The 25,357-nt window shown below is 53.4% G+C and overlaps 1 protein-coding gene across 1 annotated transcript in view; it reads left to right on the top strand.

Moving 5' to 3' along the window:
- The first annotated feature begins 4,067 nt into the window (after positions 1-4,067).
- Myh7b (myosin heavy chain 7B) overlaps positions 4,068-25,357 on the top strand; it is a 23,016-nt gene continuing 1,726 nt past the window's right edge. Inside the window, exons 1-36 of the mRNA XM_021192409.2 lie at positions 4,068-4,187; positions 5,598-5,704; positions 5,881-6,024; positions 6,493-6,649; positions 6,908-6,935; positions 7,834-7,930; positions 9,867-9,890; positions 9,991-10,083; positions 10,206-10,269; positions 10,883-10,981; positions 12,276-12,379; positions 12,573-12,711; positions 12,967-13,085; positions 13,178-13,327; positions 13,470-13,640; positions 14,378-14,557; positions 14,644-14,776; positions 14,855-14,931; positions 15,366-15,453; positions 15,607-15,724; positions 17,796-17,919; positions 18,007-18,143; positions 18,489-18,744; positions 19,767-20,009; positions 20,857-21,033; positions 21,118-21,263; positions 21,483-21,573; positions 21,658-22,047; positions 22,847-22,973; positions 23,065-23,183; positions 23,271-23,467; positions 23,601-23,950; positions 24,061-24,185; positions 24,316-24,431; positions 24,742-25,138; positions 25,221-25,346. Of these exons, the coding sequence (XP_021048068.1) occupies positions 4,097-4,187; positions 5,598-5,704; positions 5,881-6,024; positions 6,493-6,649; positions 6,908-6,935; positions 7,834-7,930; positions 9,867-9,890; positions 9,991-10,083; positions 10,206-10,269; positions 10,883-10,981; positions 12,276-12,379; positions 12,573-12,711; positions 12,967-13,085; positions 13,178-13,327; positions 13,470-13,640; positions 14,378-14,557; positions 14,644-14,776; positions 14,855-14,931; positions 15,366-15,453; positions 15,607-15,724; positions 17,796-17,919; positions 18,007-18,143; positions 18,489-18,744; positions 19,767-20,009; positions 20,857-21,033; positions 21,118-21,263; positions 21,483-21,573; positions 21,658-22,047; positions 22,847-22,973; positions 23,065-23,183; positions 23,271-23,467; positions 23,601-23,950; positions 24,061-24,185; positions 24,316-24,431; positions 24,742-25,138; positions 25,221-25,346 (5,304 nt within the window). The 5' untranslated portion in view covers positions 4,068-4,096. The remainder of the gene's footprint in view (positions 4,188-5,597; positions 5,705-5,880; positions 6,025-6,492; positions 6,650-6,907; positions 6,936-7,833; positions 7,931-9,866; positions 9,891-9,990; positions 10,084-10,205; positions 10,270-10,882; positions 10,982-12,275; positions 12,380-12,572; positions 12,712-12,966; positions 13,086-13,177; positions 13,328-13,469; positions 13,641-14,377; positions 14,558-14,643; positions 14,777-14,854; positions 14,932-15,365; positions 15,454-15,606; positions 15,725-17,795; positions 17,920-18,006; positions 18,144-18,488; positions 18,745-19,766; positions 20,010-20,856; positions 21,034-21,117; positions 21,264-21,482; positions 21,574-21,657; positions 22,048-22,846; positions 22,974-23,064; positions 23,184-23,270; positions 23,468-23,600; positions 23,951-24,060; positions 24,186-24,315; positions 24,432-24,741; positions 25,139-25,220; positions 25,347-25,357) is intronic.

Consider the following 25,357-nt stretch of genomic DNA (forward strand, 5'->3'; position numbering starts at 1 on the left):
ATAGGTGCATAATGTCTTTATTATTTTAAATGTTATTTTTAATAATTTGATATTTATTTATTTACTTGCTTATTTATTTAGTTTTGGTTTTATGAGACAGAGTTTCTCTGTGTAGCCCTGNCACACACACACACACACACACACACACACACACACACACACACACACTGCCTTCAGCACCCCCAACCCCATCTGCCTCAATTTGGGTTGAGTCAACTGTTCCTTGCTTTACCCTTCCAGTGTGTTCTCAGCATGACGGCCAGGGTGGAGCTTCTTACACTTTAGGCCGCTTCCGTCCCTGCCCTAGAAGGTTCCCATTGCTCTTGCCATCAGTGCTGTGTCCCTTTCCACATGCTTCGAGATTCTGAACGATCTTGCCTTCTCCCTACCCTCTGCTCTTCTCCAGGAAAACTCTTCTCCCACCACACATGCTTTTCTCCAACCACACCAGTGCTGCGTGGTATATCGGCGGTGGCAGGGAGATCTGGGTTCTAACATCCGGAAGTCTAGCTTCCTGAAGCTGGACCAGACTTCAGCCATTGACCCCCTACTGCACGCTCACTCTCTTCCAAGACTGTTCTTCAGTTGCAGGTTGGCTCTGAGCTTAACCCTCCTGTGCACACAGCTATGTTCCCTGCTTCTGGCCCTGCCCACAGGTCCTACTCCCCCATCCCAAACACTGGGGACTAGACCCAGGGCTCCAGGCTTGCCGGAGAAATATCCTCTGACAAAGTTGTGTTTCCTTTGAGGCTGCCCAAGTCCCACAAGTTCCCTTTGTTCCTGACAGCACCTGAACTTAACACCTCCAGCCCTTGCAAATTGCAAGCTTTGTTGGCTGACCCAGGACCCTTGTTTCCTCAGCAGTTTCCGCATTGTTTCGCTGCTCTGACCCAGTTGTCCTTCTCAGTTGTGCCTGGAGAGTGAAAGGGAACCAAGCAGGACGATTCTAGGTCTGTATTCTGGTTTGTTTCTAAGTGCTCATCTGTACATTGGGCAGGCAACTAGAATGTCACCTACATTGTATCTTTGGGTGTAGACTATGATTATTGGGAAATTCTGATCTCTTTAGGTTAATTCTGTCACTCTGTCCTGGGGCAAAAAGCCCTGTGCTCTGAGCACCTTTGAGCAGTGAAAAGTTGTATTGATTCTCTGTATTTTCCTGGGTGTGGGTGTGGGTGATTGTGTGTGTATTCACACTGTTGTGCTCATGTGTATGTGTACACTCACCTCTGCATGTGTCGAGGCCTAAGGAGGACATATCAGGTGTCCTGTGTATGACCCTTGACTTTTCTTTTGAGGCAGGGTCCCTCACCAAACCTGGAGCTAGGCAGTTGACCAGCAACCCCAGCCATGCTCCTGTCTTCTTCCCCATGGTGACAGGTGTGCACATGGCCATGCCTAGCTTTTTACAGGGGTGCCGGGATCTGAACTCAGATCCTCCGGCTTGTGCGGCAAGCGCTCTTACCCACTGAGCCACCTGTCCAGGCCCTACCCCTCACACCTACAAACTGTTCACACTCTGCTCCCAGCCTCCGACCTTGTACAGAGAGGAAAACTCTATCACCTGAACTATCAAGGCTGGTTCATTAGCCTGGCAGCTGTCTACTGAGTCTCTCTCCTGGACAGGCTTCCTGAAAGGCGCTGGGAACGCAGCCCAGACCCCACCCCTCAGAGGTCCTTTCTAGTGACAGGGGGCAAATGGGAAACAACCCACCTCCACAGAGAGTGAAAAATCACCTTGTTCTCACAAACACGTCAAGAGGATGAGGACTAGAGATGCAAGATCTCAGACATAAAGATCCCGAATGTAGACAAAACCGAGCGGAGAAGATTCCTCAAGGGGGAAAAGTTTATAAACTTTTTAAAACTTTTTTTAAAGTTTTTAAAACTTGCATGTTTTTCTTGGAGGAGGGGGGCTTTCGTGGCGTGTGTGTGTGTGTGTGTGTGTGTGTGTGTGTTTGTGTGTGTGTATTTCATTATGTTTGTATACATACATTTAAAACATACAGCTTGATTTGATTCACAAGGTAGACACAATTATGTGACCACTCTGTAGCTCAGTGTCAGGAATATTTCTTGCATTCTAGATGGTTCTCTTACACCCTCCATTCTCAGAAGACCAGCCGTACACTTCTGTCCCCACGCTTAGTTTTGCCTGCTCTGCAAGCATATGTGGTGGTAGTATATAAGATGACCCTTGTATATTACGTTTGGTACAGGTACATATCTGGAATGGATTCCTGTTGGTACAGAGCATTCCCCTGGTGTCTATTTGGAATGTCCTAGGTCTATGTCCAGTGTCCAAGGTTCTTGGATCCTTTTATGCTCTGCTTAGCCTGGCATCTGCTTGGAATCCTGGCTCTGGGGTTCTTCAGCTCTGTGTCCAATGTTCTTTAGATCATTTGAGCCTATAATTCTAAAATCCTTCAATGTCATCGAGCCCTGAATGAATTGATGGACAGAAGATTCTGGAAGTGTCTTGACATATTCTTGAGTTGTATCGAACAGGCTGAATTGTAAGCACCCCACTCTTCATGAGAGTTGGGTACAAGAAGTTGGCTTTCTGTAAATCATGAATGGCAAACTATGGAGGCGCTCCTAACTAGTATAAACTTCTAGATTTTCTTCCTCCTTTTACTGTATGGCTTCATCTCTGGTTTTCTTTCTTTTCCTTCTTTCCTTTCTTCCCTCCTTCCTTCCTTCCTGTCAGGGACCACACCTAGTGCCTCAAGCTTGTTCAGTAAGCACTCTCCTCAAGAATCTACATCCCCAACCCCTTCCTGTCTACTACTGCTACTACTGCTGCTGCTACTACTTAATTTTTAGATATGAGGGTCTTGCTAAATTACCTAGACTGACTTTGAACTTAGCTCCTTCCTGCCTGGGCCTTTTGAGCGTTGGGTCTCAAACTCAGGGCAAATGGCTAACTGCATCCCAGCCATTTGTCTTGAGCTTCTTTGAGACCTAATGCTGAGTCCTTGGAGTTACAGGTGTCCACCAGGCCCAGCTTTGTTTGGGTTTTCTTCATGTTGGATTTCCCTTTGGAGACTCTGTGAGGTGGAGCTAGAGGCTGAGGGGTAGTGTCCAGGTGCTGTAGAAGGATGCAGGTCCTTTCAGTGCTGTCTGTGTGAATGCTGACCTTTGACACGTGGTTAGTGCTGTCTTCCTCTGGACTTCACTAAAATCCATGGTCACAGTGGGGATTCTATGGCTCCCTTCCCTGGTCTGCTTGCTCTCTCCTTCTGGAAGTGTAGGTTTTTCTCCTGTGTGTAGGAGACTCCCTGTGACTCAGTTTCCACTCCTGAGTGCCTCCCTGCCTTGCCCCGTCCCTGTCACTCTTGAATCCCAGCTTCCTGACTGAGTGACTGACTCTCTCCGCCTTTGTGATCCCCTGACAATGGGAGGTAAAAATAGCCCAGGGGTTGAGCTAGAGGAGATAAAAGGGAATTTGCCTTTTGTGTCCTGTGGCCAGGCTGGGGGGGCTGTGACACGTGGAGATTGCTGACATAGCTCTCCTTTGCTGACCTTGACAACAGCAATAAAAGGGGTAGCAGTGCTCCCTGTGTTCACCGTGGTGCCAGGTGGGTGATCAGGGCTGAGGGTGGGTGACAGGGCTGATGGTGGGTGATCAGAGTGGAGGGTGGGTGATCAGGGCTGAGGGTGGGTGATCAGGGTTGAGGGCGGGTGAGAGGGCTGACGGTGGGTGATCAGAGTGGAGGGTGGGTGATCAGGGCTGAGGGTGGGTGACAGAGCTGATGGTGGGTGATCAGAGTGGAGGGTGGGTGATCAGGGTGGAGGGTGGGTAATTAGGGTGGAGGGTAGGTTTGGAGCTGGAGGGAAGGCAAGAGAGTGCCCATAGGTGGGCCTACGACATCATTACCTATAGCAGAGGATGCTCTTATGTCTGGAGGTGTGCAGTTGCAGGCTCACCCAGGGAATCACCCACTATCAAGCCTTGTGGGGTAGAGGATCATACTCCAGTGTGGGTCCCGGTCCCTGAGTTTCCTGTCCTTGCTGTCTTGCAGAGCTCGCTGCCTAGGACTGTCTTGAATCGCTGCCCCGGTTTTCAGGTCCTCCTCTTGTACCTCCCGCCACCATGATGGATATGAGTGAACTTGGAGAATCAGCCTGCTATCTCCGCCAGGGCTACCAGGAAATGATGAAGGTGCATACTGTCCCATGGGATGGTAAGTGAGGGACCCAGCCATGGACACACCCATGAATTCAGACTAGGAGTGAAGAGGGCAGACATTCTGCTTGACATGACAGGGACACTGTGGCCTGATACCTGGGTTTTCCCCTCAGTTCCTGAGTGCCAGAGGCTAAAGTCACAGGGACCACGTGAGGATGCTTATATGGCCAGAAGCGAGGTTTGATCAGTTCCTCTGTAAAATGAGACAATGTCACCTTGCTCCTGAAGTCTCTGTGAAGACTCAGGCTGGAACCTGGGATGTTTGACATGAGACTGATGTGTGCAGGTGGCTTCCATGTCCACAAAACCTGTGCTGAACTTATTTTTAGTGCTGTCCGTGGAGCCAAAGCCACTGTTGATGAGGGACAGGAACAAAGACTACTATTTATGCCTTGATTGGCTCATAGTACAATAATAACATAGGCAATGCATGTCTGAGGCTGATGACGTGCCATGCCAGGGCTGATAATTTTCTGTGTATCTTCTCACCAATCTGGGGAGGTGGGCACTAAAGTAGCGCCAGATTCAGTGGCGTGCAACAGCTGGAGCTGTACACAGCACTGTGCTCAAAATGTACAGTGCTTAGCTGGACGTGATGGCGAACATCTTTAATATCAGCAATCAGGGTGTAGGGGTAGGTGGATCTCTGTGAATTAGAGGCCAGCCTGAGCTACGTGGCAAGAACCTGTCTCAGAAGAAAGGAGAGGTGTCTCGTGCTTAATCTGACATTCTGCTATTATTATCTTAACTGTTTTCTTTGCATGCAGAGGATTTCCTTCCAGCCTTTTAAATTAAAATTAATTAATTAGTTAAATAAGGGAGCCTGTGGTGGATCCCTATTGTATAAATAATTCTGACCAAGGAGTGTGGCTAGCGACTGCGAGGGCACCGAACAGAACTTGCTCTCCACCACATTTTATCACCATAAAAATGTGGGCTTTCCGAAGCTCTAGAGTGAGCTGACCCATCAGGAATGAGCAGAGGACCTAAGGTGCATCTCCTGACCGGCTGTGTCCACACCTTCAGTGGAACAGGGGAAGGTACAACCCGGCTGAGAGTTAGGAACCTCATACCAAAAGGATGCCCTGCCTGTGACTTCCTAAGGCCTTTGCATTGAGGAAACAGATGCAGAGAGAACAAAGGCTTCCCAGGAGGCAGGGAGCTGAACCCAGGTGTAGGGTATAGACTGTTATTCCAGTCAGCTCATTTGAGATCTTTAGGGACCATCTCTGCCTTGGGTTTGGAGAGTCTGCACTGGAATGTCTATGTCCTGGCAGAAGGGCTCCCAGTGACACTGGGGGATGGAAGGGGGTGGGGATTATTGCTTTAGCGTAGAAATCCCATGGGACACTTGGAGGCCCTCTCAAAGTCTGACTGATTGGTTGATTGCCTTTTTGCAACCCAGGTAAGAAACGGGTCTGGGTGCCTGATGAGCAGGATGCCTATGTGGAGGCTGAGGTCAAGACTGAAGCTACTGGAGGCAAAGTCACTGTGGAGACCAAGGACCAGAAGGTTGAGCGTCCCCTTCCTTGAGATTAGCCCCTCTGACGCTGGGTGTATCTCCTAGTCAGCTGGATCCCGCAGAGTGAATGAAGCAGAGCGGGGCATGGGAGTGTGCGGGGAGGAGAGAGTGGGAAGGGCAGCTGGCCCATCTCTGTTCCTCACCATGTGACACATCTCCTCGGAAGGTGCTGACAGTGCGTGAAACGGAGATGCAGCCCATGAACCCACCCCGCTTCGACTTACTGGAGGACATGGCCATGATGACGCACCTCAACGAAGCCGCTGTGCTGCACAACCTGCGGCAGCGCTATGCTCGCTGGATGATCTACGTGAGTCCTGGGCAGGGACCGCTCAGCGGTGGGCGGAGCCACTAGTGGGGCGGGTCTAAGGGAAGAATACTGGCTAGGAGTGGCTAGGCTAGAGGAGGGCTGGAACTGAACTCTGAGATTGAATGAGCAGAACTGAAGAGTGGCAAAGGAGAGGGCTAGAGGAACAAACTGTAGGTGAATGAGGGAGCGGCCTAGAGAGATGACTTGGTGATGTCTAGGGTCTTGGAAGCAGAGCCAGGGCCTTGTGTGGAGCCTGGTTGCTGGCACCTCTGAAGGGTCAGCAGAGGGTTACGAGGTCAGTCGGTTATGAGCCTGCTGCGGCTCAGGCTGGAACAGGAGAAAAGGTCACGCATGGCACATCTGGAGGCTTCTAGAATTTTGCAGGGGTCATGGTGGGCCTGAGAATGGGAACTTGGACATCTCTCTTCCTAACCCTAAAAGCTCTGTCTGTGAACTCTCTCTCCTCAGACATACTCGGGTCTCTTCTGTGTCACCATTAACCCATACAAATGGCTCCCGGTCTACACAGCTGCTGTGGTGGCTGCCTACAAAGGCAAGCGCCGCTCTGAGGCCCCACCTCATATATATGCCGTGGCAGATAATGCCTACAACGACATGCTCCGCAGTAAGAGCCACTTCCCTCACCACCCCTCAGGTCAGGGTGGCTTCCGGTTAGCACCCACTCTGCTCCCCTTCCCTTCATTACTTCCCTCTTTGGTACTGCCCGAGTTTTTCTGCCTTTTTAGTTTGGAAGTCCTCCTGGGTCTCTCTCACTGGGCGTTTGGGTAGTGGCAAGTGTGTCTGCGCCTTAGATGATCCAGGCAGTCCACCTATGGTTAGTCCCTCGCTCGGCTAACACGTTTATTATCTCCCCTTCCTCTAGACCGAGAGAATCAGTCCATGCTGATCACGTGAGTGGGGCTCTGGACATCGAATGGCCAGTGTTGGCCATTTGATGGTGGTGGTTGGGGGAATCAAAGTTAATTCTCAGGGTTGGATCCAAAGTGCTTAGGTCAGGGTCTTTACCTCCTGGAGCCAATGTTCACCCTGACCCCCTTTATGTGTGTGTGGGGGGGGGAAGGGGTAGAAAGCAGATATTCAAACATGGGAGTGACCCCAAGTTCCTCGCCGTCTCTCCTGAGATCTGGGAATCTTGATTCTTTGGAGGTTCTACATAGGTCATCTTCCTTTCCTTCTCATCTCATCTCTGTAACTCAGCCCTCAGCCCTCCTTAGCCTTCATGGGAAAGAGATCCATTCCATATGTATTGAGTTCATGTCCAGTCAAGCCAATACATGCATGGACACATGGATACACATGAGCACACACATACACAAGTGTAGGTTATTAAGAACAAGCCCTCTGAAGCCAGATAAAGCTGGATTTAGGCATTCCCATTCCCATTTCTTGCTGTACACTTTTGGGTCCCTGAGCCTCACCAATATAAACCAAACAACCTAACCCGCCACACAAAACTGCCAACAGTTAAGTATGTTTAGATGTGAACCTCGCACAGAGCAGAGACGGGTTCAGATCTTCCGAGGCCCATTTCTTTATCCATAAGATGGTGATGGTCTACCCCGCCGGGGTCTTCTGATGGAGGTGGGGTACCTGGATTGGCACCAGGAGCTAAGTTAGCACTCGGTTCTCGGTGGTATGCTGGCAATGTCATCTCACAGATCAGTCTGTGCCTGGGAGTTTGGATCTGAGGAGGGAAGAGAGGTGGGGGGGGGGAGGCTTGAGGTTTGGGGGGCTGAGCGGATTAGAGAGACAGGCAGGCTTTGGTGACTGATGTTTGTGTTGTCCAAGCGGAGAGTCGGGGGCCGGTAAGACGGTTAACACCAAGAGGGTCATTCAGTACTTTGCCATCGTCGCTGCCCTGGGAGACGGGCCGGGCAAGAAGGCAGTAAGACTCGCCCACGCGGGCACCAATCCCCACTGCTTTCCCCTGGTTTTTATTTTTTTATTTGTTTTGTTTTGTTGTTGGTGGGTTTTTTTTTCTTCCTTCCTTTCTTTCTTTTTAAAATTGCAACCCCCACCCCCACCCCACCCCCGCCAGAGCCCCCAGCCCTGCCTGAGCCTCCGACCTTGGTGAGAGGCTCTGGCCTGAGCAAGGCTCGACCAGAAAACCCGTGGCCACCTCCGTCACTGTTAAGCCTGAGCCAGACCTGCTACAGCTCTCCCCGGCACCACACAGACAGGAGCCACATCACTGCTCCTGGATGTTTGTGTGTGTGTGCGTGTGTGTGACTTTTCTGTTGTGACTGTCATACTTCTTAAAGAGTTTACCAAATAGGGTGCTTTTATTTGGAAGTGATTATTTTCTTGGGCCACATTAATCGAGGTCTCTGTTACCAGCTCCCAGTGAGAGGAGCAGGCTGTTCTGCAGACGTTAATCACCCAGAGCTGAGGGCACTGGGAATTCTTGACCGTTGCATGGCCCATGGTTTTAATTAAGATTTTTTTTTTTTTTTGAAACTTCTTAAACAATGAAGACATGGTGCTTTTTGTTGTTTTTAATGTGACTATGCTATCCCTGGCCCACAGGCCAGCTGTTGAGAGCTCTGTGACTTTGGTTGACCCCACACATCTACACCAACGTGAGCAGACCCATACATCTTCCTCTGCTCGACCCACGTTCCTGGTCCTGTTGAGCCTTGCTTTATTCTGGGGCAATTTCCTTTTTCTTTTTTCTTCTTGCTGTGTTTTCTTTCTTCTTTTTCCATTTGTTGGTTGTTTTGTTTTGTCTCTTATTTTCCTCTTCTCCCCATTTCCTCACTCGATTGTCTTGATTTTGGATTTTGTTTGTTTTGAGTTTTGGTTGCAACCATGGTTTTTGTTTTTGCTGTTGACTTTTTGAGATTCTTTCTTCCCTTCCTTTCCCACCATTTCCCAAGCCCTGGAAGGTCTTTGGTGATACTGTAGACAAGTAGGGTAACCCTGTAACAGGAAAAGAAGACAGAGCCCAAAGCTGGCAGGAACACACCTGGAAGGGCTGGGACAGGGCAGTACCTGCATAGGAGGGGGCTCTGATCCTGGAGTCAGGCTATGGAAGCAGCTCAGCAGAAGGTCACCCACAGGATTTGGGAACTTAAAAGCTGCACTAACTCCCCCCACCCACGCTCGGAGCTCAGAGTTGGCTCACCCAGCCAGAAAGAGTCTTGACCAAAAGCAGTGGCTGAGACCTGCATAGGGAGGGCAGGGGCCCCTCCCCCACTTCTCAGCAATGTGTTGGTGGCTTTCTTAAGTCTTGGACATGGGGGGAAAGAATGGAAGGAGTGTGGACTCTGGGTGATGTGACCTTGCTCTGACAGAGCTCAGCACAGGCAGCCGGAAGGGCTGTTTTGGGTAGCAGTCCACATGCAATGCTGAAGACATAAGTAACATAGGACAGGGAAAGTATGAAGGGACCGCCAGGGAGGTTGGGGGAAGGCTTGAAGTCGCTGCACTGTCAAAGATCAGATTCTGGAGGTCTTCCCAGAGGAGGAGGAGCTTTGGCGGGCACTATGGAGAAAAGACTCTAGCATGCCCCTAGTGCAGATGTGGACAATGAAGAGATTCCTGAGAAGGCAGAGACAGGGTTGGGCTTGGAACACTGGAGACTCTAGTGCTGCCCCCTGCCTCAAACCCTCAAGATGATGCTTGTTTCCCCTGTCTAACATCTCCAAGCTAATCAGTCCAGGAGAGCTAGGTGTATAGAGCGCTCCAGGAGAGAATGTTACGATTAACATTACTAAATATTTAGGTGACTAACATACACTGTCCCACTGACGACCGTCCCAATGCCCCCACCCTTACTCTGAAAGGCCACACACCTTCTGACACTTTCCTTCTCCCTCCAGCAATTTCTGGCAACAAAGACAGGGGTAAGTATAGGGCCAGCTGTGGGGCAGACAACATTTATGGGGTCCTGGGGATGCCCCCTTCTCCATGGACTGCTCTGGCCCTCATTCCCACTGCCACCAGGGCACCCTTGAGGATCAAATCATCGAGGCTAACCCTGCCATGGAGGCTTTTGGCAACGCCAAGACTCTGAGGAATGACAACTCCTCCCGTTTTGTGAGTGGGCACAGTTGGGAAGTATGTGGTTGGGGGTCAGGGGAGAAGACTCAGTAGCCAGGGGGCCCCTGGTGGAAGAAACCCTCTACAGGACTGAGGGTGGCATGGTCCCTCCACTGCAGGGCAAGTTCATCCGCATCCACTTTGGTCCCACTGGGAAGCTGGCCTCTGCGGACATTGATAGCTGTGAGTCTGGGAGAGGACAAGGGAGTCGTGGGAGGAGGGACAGAGGCTGAACGGAAGAAATCCTTTGGCTTCCCTCTGCTCTGGCCATTTCTCTCCATCTCTGATCAGTTCCCACTTGCGTCCACTTTACCCACCATGCTGGCCCCTGGTCTCTACTCTCCTGCTCTGTCTATAGCCCGAAGTTGACCATTTCCTGTCCCTGCTTCTAAGGCTCCTCTGAGGAGCTAGAGAGAGGACTCATGAGTAAAGTCCTTGCTGTGCTTCACAAGGACGAGAGTTCAGACTCCTCAGGACCCGTGTAAGCGCCGGTGGCCCACTGGTAATCCCAGCCCTTGGAGGGCAAGAGGCAGGGAGTCTCAAAGCAAGCCGCATAGTGAGAAAGCTTCATCAGTGAGCTCTGGGTTCAACAGAGAGACTTCTGCCTCAATACATATGGCTGAGAGCAAGGGAGGAAGACACCAGGGACTCCCTCAGAGACAGACACAAGTCCCACCCAGTGGCACAGATCCTGGGAGGGCACTTTCCAGTATAGACCTGCCTATCCCTGCACCATTCTGGGGTTCTTTGCCCTGGGAAAGTAGAGAGACCGCAGGCTGGCACCCCTTCTCTGCAGATCTCCTGGAGAAGTCTCGAGTGATCTTCCAGCTGCCTGGTGAGCGTGGTTACCATGTCTACTACCAGATCCTCTCAGGGAAGAAGCCGGAGCTGCAGGGTGAGGGTCAGGATGGGAGGTCAGATCCCAAAGACACTGCCTGGCCCCCATCAGTCCAGGCTCTGGGGTGGATGTACACCCTCTCCGCAGAAGGGTGGGGCACCTCCACTCTCCTGGAAACACACAGCCTGTTTGTACCCACCCTTTTCTTCCTACTGCTTCTGATTATCACTAAGCCCTCTTGCTTTTTTGTTTATATTTTGGAAATGGTTGTTACTGAGGGGGTGGCGGCAGTGGAGGCGTGTGTGCACGTGCATATGTGCACATGTTCCTATGCTAGGGAAAACAGGCTCCATTGTCCTGCTAAGATGGCAACTGCCTATCCTGAGACAAGAACTCCCACCCAGCACCAAGGGAATCCGGTGGTAATCTATATCCAGTCACTGAAAGCCCTTTGAAGGCAAAGCATGGTCTTTGCTTGTCCCGGTATCCAGCTGATGATCTGGGGTAGAAAGATGACTGAGCAGAGGTCAAAGGATGAAGGAATCTTATGGACTGAGGGCCATTCCCCCAGAGAACTGTTAAGAAAGGGACTCGTGCCCAGATATGCATATAAACTTTAAAAATGAAAAGGGGCTGGGCTTGGTGGCACGCAACTTTAATCTTAGTACCCAAGAAGCAGAAGCAGGCAGAGCTATTGAGTGTGAAGCTAGCCTGGGCTACATAGTTCCAGCCCAGCCAGGGCTATGTAGAGAGACCTCTCTAAACAAAACAAAATAAATATGCTAATAAATAAAATAAAAAATTTGAAAAGAGCTAAGTACAACTCAGTGATAGAGAACACTTATCCAGGAGGCACAAAATCCTGAGTTCCATCCCAATCATGCACAAGCACGCATGCGCATGCATGTGCACACTTGTACATATACTCTCACACACTCGCACATATACTCTCACACACTCGCACATATACTCACACACTTGCACATATACTCTTACACACTCACACACTCTCACACACACTGTCTCTCCCACACTCACACAACTGTAAAAAAGAAGCAGCCAGCAAGTCATGCCTGTAATTCCAGACTCAGGAGCTGAGATCGGAGAATTACGGCCAGCGTGGGCTTCATAGAACCTGTCTCAAAGGGATAAATAAAAATAAATGATGAAATAAACTGAAAGCCCTGTGTGGGGATTACAGGGACCAGAAGCTCAGGTTACAGAGAAGCCCTTATAGGCTCAAGACTCTTGCCAAGAGACCCCTGTCCTCGGGGGCCCCCTGGTGGGACAGGAGAGGAAAGGCAGCCTGAGGATTCAGCCTGACTCTCCTCCTGGGTCTCCCTGTCCACAGACATGCTGCTCCTGTCCATGAATCCCTACGACTACCACTTCTGCAGCCAGGGGGTCACCACTGTGGACAACATGGATGACGGCGAGGAGCTTATTGCCACTGATGTACGATGCTCTGTGGGGGAAACGGGGTGGGCGTGGGGGTGGGAGGAGGCACTAGACTGGATTCCCATGGGTTAGGTGTGTGTGAGCATGTGCACTGGGGTCGAGACCGGGAATTAGGATGAGTGGGGTGGTCCTCGGCGAGACTCTCAAGGATCCATACTTCTCTGAGCCTGCTTGGTTCCTCCTATGTCAGCATGCAATGGATATCCTGGGCTTCAGCGTGGATGAGAAATGTGCCTGCTACAAGATCGTGGGCGCTCTCCTGCACTTTGGCAACATGAAGTTCAAACAGAAGCAGAGAGAGGAACAGGCTGAGGCAGATGGCACTGAGAGTGAGGACCTCTAACCTCAGTCTGACCTGGCCTTTACCCTGGACACTTTCCCAGACATTCTCCTCAACCCTTGTCAATAATCTTTGATCGCAGTGTTCTCTCTTCCTGTCTGAATTCTAGACCCTCCTAAAGGTGACAATTTGCAGGCCCCGATTCCTCCTAACCTTCCTCTTCAAACCCCCAAACTGTGACAACAGACCCCTGACCCCCAAGTGCCCACGTTGTTGCCCTTATCCAAGCCATGTTCCCTGCCAGGTGCGGACAAGGCTGCCTACCTGATGGGTGTCAGCAGTGGGGACCTCCTCAAAGGTCTCCTGCACCCCCGGGTTCGTGTGGGAAACGAGTATGTTACCAAGGGCCAGAGTGTGGAGCAGGTGAGAAGGCTCCAAAGGCTGGCTCAGGGACAGCTGAGGCGGGATCCCTTTCTTGCCGGGTCCCACCCGACCCTGCCTCCCTGTATCCACAGGTGGTATTTGCCGTGGGGGCCCTGGCCAAGGCTACCTACGACCGGCTGTTCCGATGGCTGGTATCTCGAATCAATCAGACCCTGGACACAAAGCTCCCCCGACAATTCTTTATCGGGGTCCTGGACATCGCTGGTTTTGAGATCTTTGAGGTGAGAAGAACTCTCAACCACGGCATGGTCCTATCTGAGGCAGAGGCTAATGGGTGGGTGTGGGGGACTGCAGCCGTGCGCCCCATGCCCTCCAGTCTGCATCCATCAGGGGCCTGCTGACTGGGGCTCTGCCGCCCCGTAGTTTAACAGCTTCGAGCAGCTGTGCATCAACTTCACCAACGAGAAGCTGCAGCAGTTCTTCAACCAGCACATGTTCGTGCTGGAGCAGGAGGAGTACAAGCGGGAGGGCATCGACTGGGTCTTCATCGACTTCGGCCTGGACCTGCAGCCTTGCATAGACCTCATCGAGAAGGTCAGGACTAGGGTGGGGACCTTGCCGGAAGTTGCGCATGCGTGCATGTGTGTGTGTGTGCGCGAGTGCGGGCCTGGATAAGCTGCCTATCAATGTGTGGTTGTGATTGGCGTGTCTATTAAATAATCATTGAAGTGAATCATTATTCCCGTTCAGTTGAGAAGTGAAGGTTTGGGGCTGGAGAGATGGCTTAATAGTTAAGAGCACTTGCTACTCTTGAGCAAGGTCTGGTCAGTTCCTAGCACCCACAGCAGGCAAGCCATAGCTGCATGTAACCTCAGTTTCAAGGTATCCAATTTCCTCTGGCCTCCATGGGCACACAAACTCATGCAGGCACATACATATGCATACAAATAAACACTTTTTTTAAAAAAAAGAAACATAGATTTCGTAAAATATAGGGTTCCCTATTTCTAGTGAGTGTAGATACCAAAATGCAGACTCAATTGTCTTAAAGAAAAAAAAAATGAGCCATGGATGTTAGTTAGTTAATAGGGCACAGAGATGCCAGCCTATTCTACACACATAGGCAGGGAAGGGGATCCGAAGTCAAGCCTCATACCCTTCTCTCCCAGAAGGTGGGTTCCTGGGTATACACACGTGCCTGACTCCTCCTGTGCACAGCTGGCTTATGGACCTGAAACAGCTCCCAGAGGGAGTTAGACTGGAGAACAAACGTCCAAGGTCCCAGGCAGCATGGTCTAGCCTGGCCCTTCAGTCTTGCTTCCTGTTCCCAGCCTCTGGGCATCCTGTCCATCCTGGAGGAGGAGTGCATGTTCCCCAAGGCTTCAGACGCAAGCTTCAGGGCCAAGCTCTATGACAATCACTCCGGGAAGTCACCGAATTTCCAGCAGCCCCGCCCAGACAAGAAACGCAAGTACCAGGCTCACTTCGAGGTGGTCCACTACGCAGGCGTGGTAGGTGCTCGCTGGAGTCCTATACTCAACCACTGTCTTCTCTCCCTCCTCAGAGTCGCCACCTGGGTCAATACTTTTCTTTGTAGGTACCTTACAGCATCGTGGGCTGGCTGGAGAAAAACAAAGACCCCCTCAATGAGACGGTGGTCCCCATCTTCCAAAAGTCACAGAATAGGCTCTTGGCCACCCTCTATGAGAACTATGCAGGTTCTTGCTCCAGTGAGTACTGAGGGACCATTCCTGGGGATCCACAGAGTCGCGTTCCCTGGCATGATCACTTCTCATTATCTCTCCTAGCCGAGCCCCCCAAGTCTGGGGTGAAAGAGAAGCGCAAGAAAGCAGCATCATTTCAAACGGTGTCTCAGCTTCACAAGGTGAGGTCCAGACTGGGGCCCCAGCGGCCCTGGCTTTCTGCAGGCTGTCCCGCCCTCTCCAGGCTGCCCCGCCCCCTGCAGGCTGCCACGCCCTCTCCAGGCTGCCACGCCCTCCTTGCTCCCTGCGGTCCCCTTGTCTTGGGTGGGCAGCTGTTAAGACTTGCAGTGATGTTTAGCTCCTCTCCATGTGAACATCACAGCAAGTCTGTGCTGCTGCCTGCCCCTGTGCTGCCTGGGTAGGGCTGGGGGAAGGGGGAGCCATGGGAGGGAGCCTTTGGGTGGTGGTGAAGACTTAGGTGGTGGATGGGGTGGGGCAGGTGTCATAAGGAGCATTTGGGTTCCTCTGCCCAGTACCCTCTGGTCCCTATCCACTGCGGCATCCAATTCTGGTTCTCTGCCCCTCCTGTGCCTCTCCCTGCTTTCCCCATTTACAGGAGAACCTCAACAAGCTCATGACCAACCTGCGGGCCACACAGCCCCATTTCGTCCGCTGTATCGTCCCCAACGAGAACAAGACTCCAGGTGGTGTCCCCGGGCTGGCCAGGATGGGGGAACTGGAAGCATCTTAGGCTCTCACCTTGGAGGGTTTGCTCGGTCTCTAAGTAAGGCCTGGGTAGGGACCTAAAGGCATGGCCGTACAACTCTAACCACCTCTTCCACTCCCACCACATCCAGGGGTCATGGATTCCTTCTTGGTGTTACACCAGCTACGCTGCAACGGGGTCTTGGAGGGGATCCGGATCTGCCGCCAAGGGTTCCCCAACAGACTGCTGTATGCTGACTTCAGGCAGCGGTGGGTACTGGCTGCTTCAGCCTCCTCCCGCTGCTCTTAGATTAGGTGGAGCTTGAGGAGGCAGGGGAGACATGTTGGAACCTAAGGGACATACAGCAGTTCCAGTCCCCTGAGGAGGCATCTCAGTCTGGAACTGGGTTAAGGAAAGAGGTGAATAGACAAGGTAAAGGTGGAGGTGGAGGCTGCTGGCTTTGCCAGTTACTTGGATACCGGATAAGAACGGGTTAGCCTGTGGTGACTCCCAAGTCTCGGGCCTGAGCTACTGGGTAGTAGATTTACTGAGCGATAAGGCAGGATGTTTAGATTGGGTACATAGGGGGTTTGAACATGCGCAGTTAGAAATGCCTCTGGCAGATGTCTTTGGAGAGAAGGTAGGTTTTGGGTTAGATTTATTATTCTAGAACTTAGGTGAGCATACGAGAGAGGATATAGATTGAGGATTAAACATGGGTGTGCGTGGACCTCGAGAGATGCCTGACAGATAGTGAGTGCTCCAGCAACATCATTGGCTCCCTTCCCTTGGTCGGTTCTGTTTGTTAGACTACACGTGTCCTCAGTCGCTTCCCCTTCTACAAGTAACAAGGGTCATCCACCTGCCCTTTATAGTTTAGCTAGCTATACAGACACTGCACACGTGCACACGTGTACACAGAGAGCGTGTAGGTTTGGTTTTATGTCATTATCAGTCCCATCTCCAAAGACTCGGAAGGCCTGAGTCTGCATTATCTTTGTCTGTTGTTTTAAAGCGGGGTATTGCTGTGTAGCCCAGGCTAACCTTGAACTCTCAATACTCATGGGCATTGTGTCTCACGCCTATAATCCTAGCCCTACGGAGCCTGGGCAGGAGGATCACCAGGGGTGTGAGGCCAGTTTGGGCTACATAGTAAGTTTTAGGGCAGCCTACGTTTCAAACACAAAACCCAAAAACGAAGTCCTGAGATTTGGTGGATGGCTCAACGACAGGGCGTGCCTTGAAGCATGAGGACCTGGGTTTGAGTCCCAGAACCCACATGAAATGCTGGGCAGGATGGTGAACATTCATTATCCCAGGGGAGGAGCCCTGAGGCTCCAGGCCACCCAATGCAGTCTAACTGTCTCAAAGGAGGTAGACTGAATTTGTGGGGATAGCCGGAGGCTGTCTTCTGGCTCCCATATGCATGTGTGCTTGTGCCTGTGCACATATATTTAAAACTAAACCTGTGCTGGAGAGCTGACTTAGTGGTTAAGAGAGAGCATTAGCTGCTCTTGCAGAGGACTCAGATTTAGTTTTTAGCACCCACGTGGTGACTTAAAACCATACATGTGTGACTCCAGCTCCAGGGGCTTTGGCGCCCTCTTCTGGTCGCCACGAGTACATACATGCAGACAAACCACACACAGCATTAAACAACTATGGACCCTGGTGCCTCTGCCTCCGGAATGCTGACAGCAGGCATGAGTCCTCTCACTTTACTGTTCTTTCCAGTAGCCCCGTGACGCATGCCTCCTGATGAGTCCCCTGGTGAAGGGGCCTGTCCTGTCTCTGGTCCTTCCCTTCACTGCATGGCCACGGCCCACCCGTCCACATGTGTGTAAACATCTCCCTGACAGCGGACATGCCAGGGATCCTTGTTCCCTCTGAATAGCATTCTCAGATGTGTCTTCACTTTGTGATACGGTGCAGCATGGGACTGCATAGTTTTATGTTTTTGCCTTTAAGAAATCACAAAAGTACCACATGTTCTTTATAAAAACCACATCTACTGACAAACTCACTAAAATGCTCTTAAGCCACCAAGCCCACGTTTGAGACAGGGTCAGGCCAGTTAACCATGCCGGCTTCAAAGATGGTCCTGCTTCTGCCTCTCAAATGCCGGGGTTTCAGGTGCATGCCACACACCTGGCCCCTCTGCTAAGGTCTGTGCTGTCTCCCCCACTGTGGTCACACTCTCCCTTGTCGTCTTGTGCAGCACATGTCCCGTTGGAACCTCACCTCTGAGAGGTCAGGCAGTCACGATTCTCTTGCTACCGCTCCTGGCTTCCCGTGGCCTGTACCCTGTCTGTCCATTGCAGCCTCCTCTTCATCTCCTAGGTACCGAATCCTGAACCCCAGTGCCATCCCAGATGACACCTTTGTGGACAGCAGAAAGGCCACAGAGAAGCTGCTGGGCTCCCTGGACATCGACCACACTCAGTATCAGTTTGGCCACACCAAGGTTAGGGGGTCCCGGAGTTAGGGCTTAACCTGGGTGCACGCGGTCACACTGGACAGAGATCTCACTTGGCGGCATCCCCACCCTTAGGTGTTCTTCAAGGCTGGGCTTCTAGGCATCCTAGAGGAGCTGCGGGACCAGCGTCTGGCTAAGGTGCTGACACTGCTGCAGGCTCGGAGCCGGGGCCGCCTCATGCGGCTGGAGTACCAGCGCATGCTAGGGGGAAGGTAACTTCGGGCGAGGGATGGAGGATAAGGGTGGGAAGGGATGGGGAGTAGGCGTGACCATTGATCCAAGGCTTGACAGGATCTCCAACCCGCCATGCTGCTGAGGTTGCTCCCCCTCCGTGACTGATTGGGGTGAGGTTCTGGGTCGTGTTACCTAGCCTCAGATTTTACACCTTAACATTGAGGTGAGGGCCAGAGCGAGGTTACAGACCTCGCCTTGGAGGTGGATCTGGGGCTGCTCTCCAGACTCCCCAGCTCTGGAGGGATGCTAGGAAGACCTCGGAGATAGGACACAGCGGCTGAAGGGGCAGAGCCAGCTGCCTCACGGGAGCTGTCTGTCCCTAGGGATGCCCTGTTCACCATCCAGTGGAACATCCGGGCCTTTAATGCCGTCAAGAATTGGTCCTGGATGAAGCTCTTCTTCAAGATGAAGCCGCTGCTGCGCTCAGCACAGGCGGAGGAGGAGCTGGCGGCACTGCGGGCAGAGCTGCGGGGACTTCGTGGGGCCCTGGCTACGGCTGACGCCAAGCGGCAGGAACTGGAGGAGACTCAAGTCAGTGTCACTCAGGAGAAGAACGACCTGGCCCTGCAGCTGCAGGCGGTGAGTGGGACAGGGACTCAGGTGGCCAATGAAACCGTGGAGCCAGATTGTGGCCAGGGCAGCGCCGTGGGCACTTCGACCTTCTGTGCTGTCTTCCTGCTCTTGGAATGCCAGGAGAGGAGGCTCAACATCTGCCCAGCCATCCCTGTATCGTGCAGGCCTTTATCCATATGTCCTAAAGCCGAAGTTGAAGGGGAGCCGCACCTCTCCTCTCTTTGATTTCCCTGAAAATATAACCTGGCTCCCTCTTCTGGTTCAGGGACCCAGGAATCTATGATGCAGATAACAGGGACATACCCAGAGGGCAGGGGTCAAAGTCTGGAAACTCCGTAGTATAGTTGTTTTTATTTATTCTTATTCTTTGTGCATTGTTTTGTCCAGATGCATGTCTGTGTGAGGGTGTCAGATCCCCTAGAACTGGAATTACAGTGTGAGTTGCCATGTGGGTGCTGGGAATTGAACCCGGGTCCTCTGGAAAAGTAGCCAATGCTCTTAACCACTGAGTTGTCTCTCCAGTATAAGCTTTGAATGTCACTTGGATGCCAACCCCAGGCTGAGGCCAGAGATGACGGTTAGAAAACCTCCAGCATGGGAGGTTAAGCAGCAGGCAGTGAGGAAACTCTGCCTCCTCCTGAAATGGCCTTTGGTGCTGCCCCCTGGTGGGCATGTCTGGGCTTGGCCCCAACCACACCGGTGACCTCTCGGATGGTTGCAGCTCCTTAGCAAGCAAGTGCACAGTGGGGCCTTTCTCCTAGAGCTCTGCCTAGGCCTCCTAGGTCACAGCGTTGTGGCTAATGTTAATTTTTCACAGAGCTGTTTCTGTCTGTGTCCCCTGCAATAGTCCCCAGAGCTCAGCAGAGTGTAGGTGCGCCAGCTCCTCCTGTATCGAGTTGAATTGCCAACAAGTGCCTCACTGGAGTTGCCTTTGCTTGGTCAAATGACCTTCCTTCCCCAGGGCCGGCCCTGGCCTCCCGCCGACCGCTCTTTAACTGTTCCCTACCCCCACCCCCGCATCCCTTCAGGAGCAGGACAACCTCGCGGATGCGGAGGAGCGCTGCCACTTGCTGATCAAGTCCAAGGTGCAGCTGGAGGCGAAGGTGAAGGAGCTGAGCGAGCGGCTGGAGGACGAGGAGGAAGTGAATGCGGACCTGGCCGCCCGCAGGCGCAAGCTGGAAGACGAGTGCACGGAGCTCAAGAAAGACATCGATGACCTGGAGCTGACGCTGGCCAAGGCCGAGAAAGAGAAACAAGCCACGGAGAATAAGGTGTGGGAAGGGCCAGAGCTGGGGGCCAGTTTTGGTGTTAGGCAGCTGCAGGGTTCTTCCCTAAAACTCCCGCTCTGCCTGGGTACCTGCCATGTAGCCCGAGTCAGGCCACAGTGTCTCTAATGAACCTCTGTTTTCGCCGGGTGGTGGCACACGCCTTTAATCCCAGCACCCGGGAGGCAGAGACAGGCGGATTTCTGAGTTCGAGGCCAGCCTGTTCTACAAAGTGAGTTCCAGGAAAGCCAGGGCTATACAGAGAAACCCTGTCTCGAAAAAACAAACAAACAAAAAACAAAAACAAAACAAACAAAAGAACCTCCGTTGTCTGGTCTGTCAAGTGGGGGTACCAGCACTTATATTATTAGGGTGACTAAGGATTTGGGTGTAAGTAGCCTTTGCTAAGCATACACTACGGGACCTTGCACACAAGAGGTGCTTGGTAAAGGCTAGCAATTATCATCTGTCCTGGACTGCTCAGATTGTTGGGGTGGGGGAGGGGAGGCAGCTTGTCCGAACTGAGAATCCTATCACGGAGACCTGTGGTTGCCAGCGTTGTGAGTATTGACTTTTACACAGAAGAGGAAACAAGGCTGTTCAGGTTCTTACAGGGCCAAGGGCTAGGGCACAGCTCTCAGAATGCTTGTTGTTATTGTAAATGGCTGCCACCCACTAGTCTTTTACTCTGAGCTATGCATGGGTAGGAACTTTTACCCAGCTCAAGGAAGAGATCAGGAATGGTGGAGGCTCAGTATAGCAGCCCGCCTGGATCCTGTAGCTGGAAGAGGTGGCTGCTCAGACCGGTCTAGGTGAGGCAATGTCCTCACAGTGAAATCGGGCCGTGACACAGGTGAAGAACCTGACAGAAGAGATGGCAGCACTGGATGAATCCGTGGTCCGCCTGACTAAAGAGAAGAAGGCGCTGCAGGAGGCTCACCAGCAGGCTCTGGGTGACCTGCAGGCTGAGGAGGACCGTGTGAGCGCACTGGCCAAGGCCAAGATCCGGTTGGAACAGCAAGTGGAGGATGTGAGTTGGAGTCCCTTGGGGGACCGTCAGGGCGGCGACAGTTACACTGGCTTGCTCGAAGCTGAGCCCTTCTCTACCCCACAGCTGGAGTGCTCACTGGAGCAAGAAAAGAAGCTGCGCATGGACACAGAACGCGCCAAGCGCAAACTTGAAGGAGACCTGAAGCTGACGCAGGAGACGGTGACAGACACCACACAAGACAAGCAGCAGTTGGAGGAGAAGTTGAAGAAGTAGGTGTGGGGTGGGCAGGGTCTCTGGGCCTGATGGGCCCTCCTTCTCAGCCCCGTTGCTGTGGGGAGCACACCAGGGCGGAAGTCACGTCCTGCCCTCTCTGGATCAGAGCTGTGTACAGCAGAGGCGCAGGATCGAGGCTCCTTAGGACTTCACAGGGGCGGACAGGTGGATTGCAGGTAGGGCCAGGGCCGGCTCACTCTGCCATGTACTCCCAGGAAGGATTCGGAGCTGAGTCAGCTGAACCTACGGATAGAAGATGAGCAGCTCGTGGGGACGCAGCTGCAGAAGAAGATCAAGGAGCTGCAGGTGGGCATTGTGGTCGTGGGGGGGATGCCCTGGGTGGACCAGGCCTGGTTCAGGGACTCATGGAGTCGGTACCATCTCCCCTAGGCGAGGGCCGAAGAGCTGGAGGAGGAGCTGGAGGCAGAGCGAGCAGCCCGCGCCCGCGTGGAAAAGCAGCGAGCCGAGGCAGCCCGGGAGCTGGAGGAGCTGAGCGAGAGGCTGGAGGAAGCTGGTGGAGCCTCCGCGGGGCAGCGCGAGGGTTGCCGCAAGCGTGAGGCTGAGCTGGGCCGGCTGCGGCGGGAGCTGGAGGAGGCAGTTCTGAGGCACGAGGCCACTGTGGCTGCCCTGCGACGCAAGCAGGCCGATAGCGCTGCAGAGCTGAGCGAGCAGGTGGACAGCCTGCAGCGCATCCGGCAGAAACTGGAAAAGGAGAAGAGCGAGCTGCGCATGGAGGTGGATGATCTGGGCGCCAGCGTGGAAACTCTGGCCCGTGGCAAGGTCTGCCTCCTTCCTGCCTCGAAGTCAGTTTTGACTCTACATTGACCCTACCCTCCTCCCCCGGTCCTCTGGTCACTTCATGACAATACTCCGCAGCAACAATGACCTCCTGACCCCCTGGATGTTTAACCTGGTGTCTAACCCCCAGCTCCGCAGCAGTCTGGACCTCTAACCAACCCTTAGTGCTCACTTTCGTTCCTAGGCTCGGCTTGTTCTGGTTCCCATCCAAAGCTCAGACCTTCCAACAGGAATGTGACCCCAGCTCATGACTCCTGAATTTACACTGAGCACCTGCCCTAACACTCACTCTTCTTGTCCCCGCCCCCACCGTCCCCCACCCCCTTACTCCCACCAAATCCTGATACCTGTCCCCAGATCTAGTACCTAATACTGACTCACTGTCCTTGGGATGGGTCCTGAGACCCCCAATTTGTGCCCACAGTAGGAACCCAGACCCTGAACCTGGAAGAGTTTCCTTTTTCTTTCTTTCTTTATTTTTTTTTAAAGATTTATTTATTTAATATACATAAGTACACTGTAGTTGTCTTCAGACACTCCAGAAGAGGGCGTCAGATCTTGTTACGGATGGTTATGAGTGAACTCGGGACCTTCGGAAGAGCAGGCGGGTGCTCTTACCCACTAAGCCATCTCACCAGCCCCCGAAGAGGCTCCTTTTAATCTCTGGGCTCATACCTAGTGTTCTAGGTCCCAATCCCAGGCCCCAGTCTCTTGACTGGCAGTCCCTGGATCCTGCCCTTGGATGCACAAACTTGTCTCGATCTCTGACTCTGGGTTCCAGGCCAGTGCAGAAAAGCTGTGTCGGACCTATGAGGACCAGCTAAGCGAGGCCAAGATCAAAGTGGAGGAACTGCAGCGACAGCTGGCAGACGCCAGCACCCAGAGGGGGCGGTTACAAACGGAGAATGGTGAGGTCCAGGTTTAGCTGGGCTATGTCAGGTAGGGGTTAGATGCTGCGCCCCAACCGACTGACCGGCCTGCTGGCCCCTTCACCTGCAGGGGAGCTGGGCCGCCTGCTGGAGGAGAAGGAGTCTATGATCAGCCAGCTGAGCCGCGGGAAGACCTCAGCAGCGCAGAGTCTGGAGGAACTTCGGAGGCAGCTAGAGGAAGAAAGCAAGGTGGGCAGGCACTGGCAACCGTGGGGCAGAGGTGGGTGCTGGGGACATTAGCTTGGATTGATGGCGAGGCCACTGGTGTCCCTACAGGCCAAGGGTGCGCTGGCTCATGCAGTGCAGGCGCTGCGGCACGACTGTGACCTCCTCCGAGAGCAACACGAGGAAGAATCTGAGGCTCAGGCTGAGCTGCAGCGGCTGCTGTCCAAAGCCAACGCTGAGGTGGCCCAGTGGCGGAGCAAGTATGAAGCAGATGCCATCCAAAGGACGGAGGAGCTGGAGGAGGCCAAGTGAGTAGCTGGCATCTAGACCACGACCCAAGGGAGATTCTGCCCTGTGCCCCGCGTGTGGTAGTGGGGATCCTGGGGTCCTTTCCCCAGGCTCCCTTGGTACATAGCCCACCCTGCCTGGTCTGCGGTCCAGGAAGAAGCTGGCCCTGCGGCTGCAGGAGGCAGAAGAAGGCGTAGAGGCTGCAAATGCCAAATGCTCCTCACTGGAGAAGGCCAAGCTGCGGCTGCAGACAGAGTCGGAGGATGTGACCTTGGAGCTGGAGCGGGCCACCTCAGCCGCCGCTGCCCTGGATAAGAAGCAGCGGCACTTGGAGCGGGCGCTGGAGGAGCGGAGGCGGCAGGAAGAGGAGATGCAGCGGGAACTTGAGGCGGCACAGAGGGAGGCTCGAGGTCTGGGTACGGAGCTCTTTCGACTGCGACATAGCCACGAGGAGGCGCTTGAGGCTCTGGAGACGCTCAAGCGAGAGAACAAGAATCTGCAGGGTAGGACCCTTGGCCCAGAGCACTGAAGGATCTTGGACTTGGGGTAAAGGAAGGGAACTGGCCCAGAGCAGAGGTGGGGGCGAGTCCTCAGTGCTCTGTTCACCCTGCAGAGGAAATCAGTGACCTTACAGACCAGGTCAGCCTCAGTGGGAAGAGCATCCAGGAACTGGAGAAGGCCAAGAAGGCGCTGGAAGGGGAGAAGAATGAGCTGCAAGCCGCGCTGGAGGAGGCTGAGGTCAGGGCTGGTCACGGGTGGCTGGTCGCAGTCGCGGGTGGGTAGAGTCTGCTCCATGGCCCCCTAGCTTCGTTGCTCCCCAGATACCTGCTGAGGCCCCTCACTTCTACTGCTTGATCAACATCTCTAGGGGGCACTGGAGCTGGAAGAGACAAAGACTCTGCGGATCCAGTTGGAGTTGTCCCAGGTCAAGGCAGAAGTGGACCGGAAGCTGGCGGAGAAGGATGAGGAGTGTACTAACCTGAGGTCTCTGGAAAGCAGTGGCCTATGGTGGCACACAGGACAGACTAGCTGTCCCTGTCACAGGACTAGAGTGTTCCCATTCCAGAGGTGGTCCTCCACAAGAGGCTCGAGGCTAGAGTTCAGTCCACACCCTTCTTGGTCTCTAGTGAATGAACTTTTTTTGTGGCAAGTCACAGGGGGCTTGAAAACAGGCAATTCATTTGCTCCCCAAATGGGTTCCCAACTCTGTGGGTCCTTGAGCATGGCACATGTTAATGCCTGACCTACTCCATTCCTGTGGGCCAAGCTTGTCCTTCATGCCACCTCCTTACAGGCGTAACCACCAGCGGGCTGTGGAGTCCTTGCAGGCCTCCCTGGATGTAGAGACTAGGGCCCGCAATGAAGCACTGCGTCTCAAAAAGAAGATGGAGGGGGACCTCAACGACCTGGAGCTACAGCTGGGCCACGCAACCCGCCAGGCCATGGAGGCCCAGGCAGCCACGAGGCTACTGCAGGCTCAGCTCAAGGAGGAACAAGCAGGGCGTGATGAGGAGCAGAGGCTGGCCGCCGAGCTCCGTGAGCAGGGTCAGGCCCTGGAGCGCAGGGCTGCACTGCTGGCGGCTGAGCTGGAAGAGCTTCGGGCTGCCCTGGAACAGGGCGAGCGCAGCCGGAGGCTGGCTGAGCAGGAGCTGCTGGAGGCCACTGAGCGCCTCAACCTACTGCATTCGCAGGTAGGGGACACACCAAAGATGTTACAAGGATGGGGTAGGGGGCAGAGCCCTGCAGACCAGCTGAGGCTCTACTCTCTCCCAGAACACAGGCCTCCTGAACCAGAAGAAGAAGCTGGAGGTGGACTTGGCCCAGCTGAGCGGGGAGGTGGAGGAGGCTGCGCAGGAGAGGCGGGAAGCTGAGGAGAAGGCCAAAAAGGCCATCACTGATGTGAGGCTGGG

The sequence above is a fragment of the Mus pahari genome, chromosome 3, assembly GCF_900095145.1.
Source record: "Mus pahari chromosome 3, PAHARI_EIJ_v1.1, whole genome shotgun sequence".
NCBI classification, from domain to species: domain Eukaryota; kingdom Metazoa; phylum Chordata; class Mammalia; order Rodentia; family Muridae; genus Mus; species Mus pahari.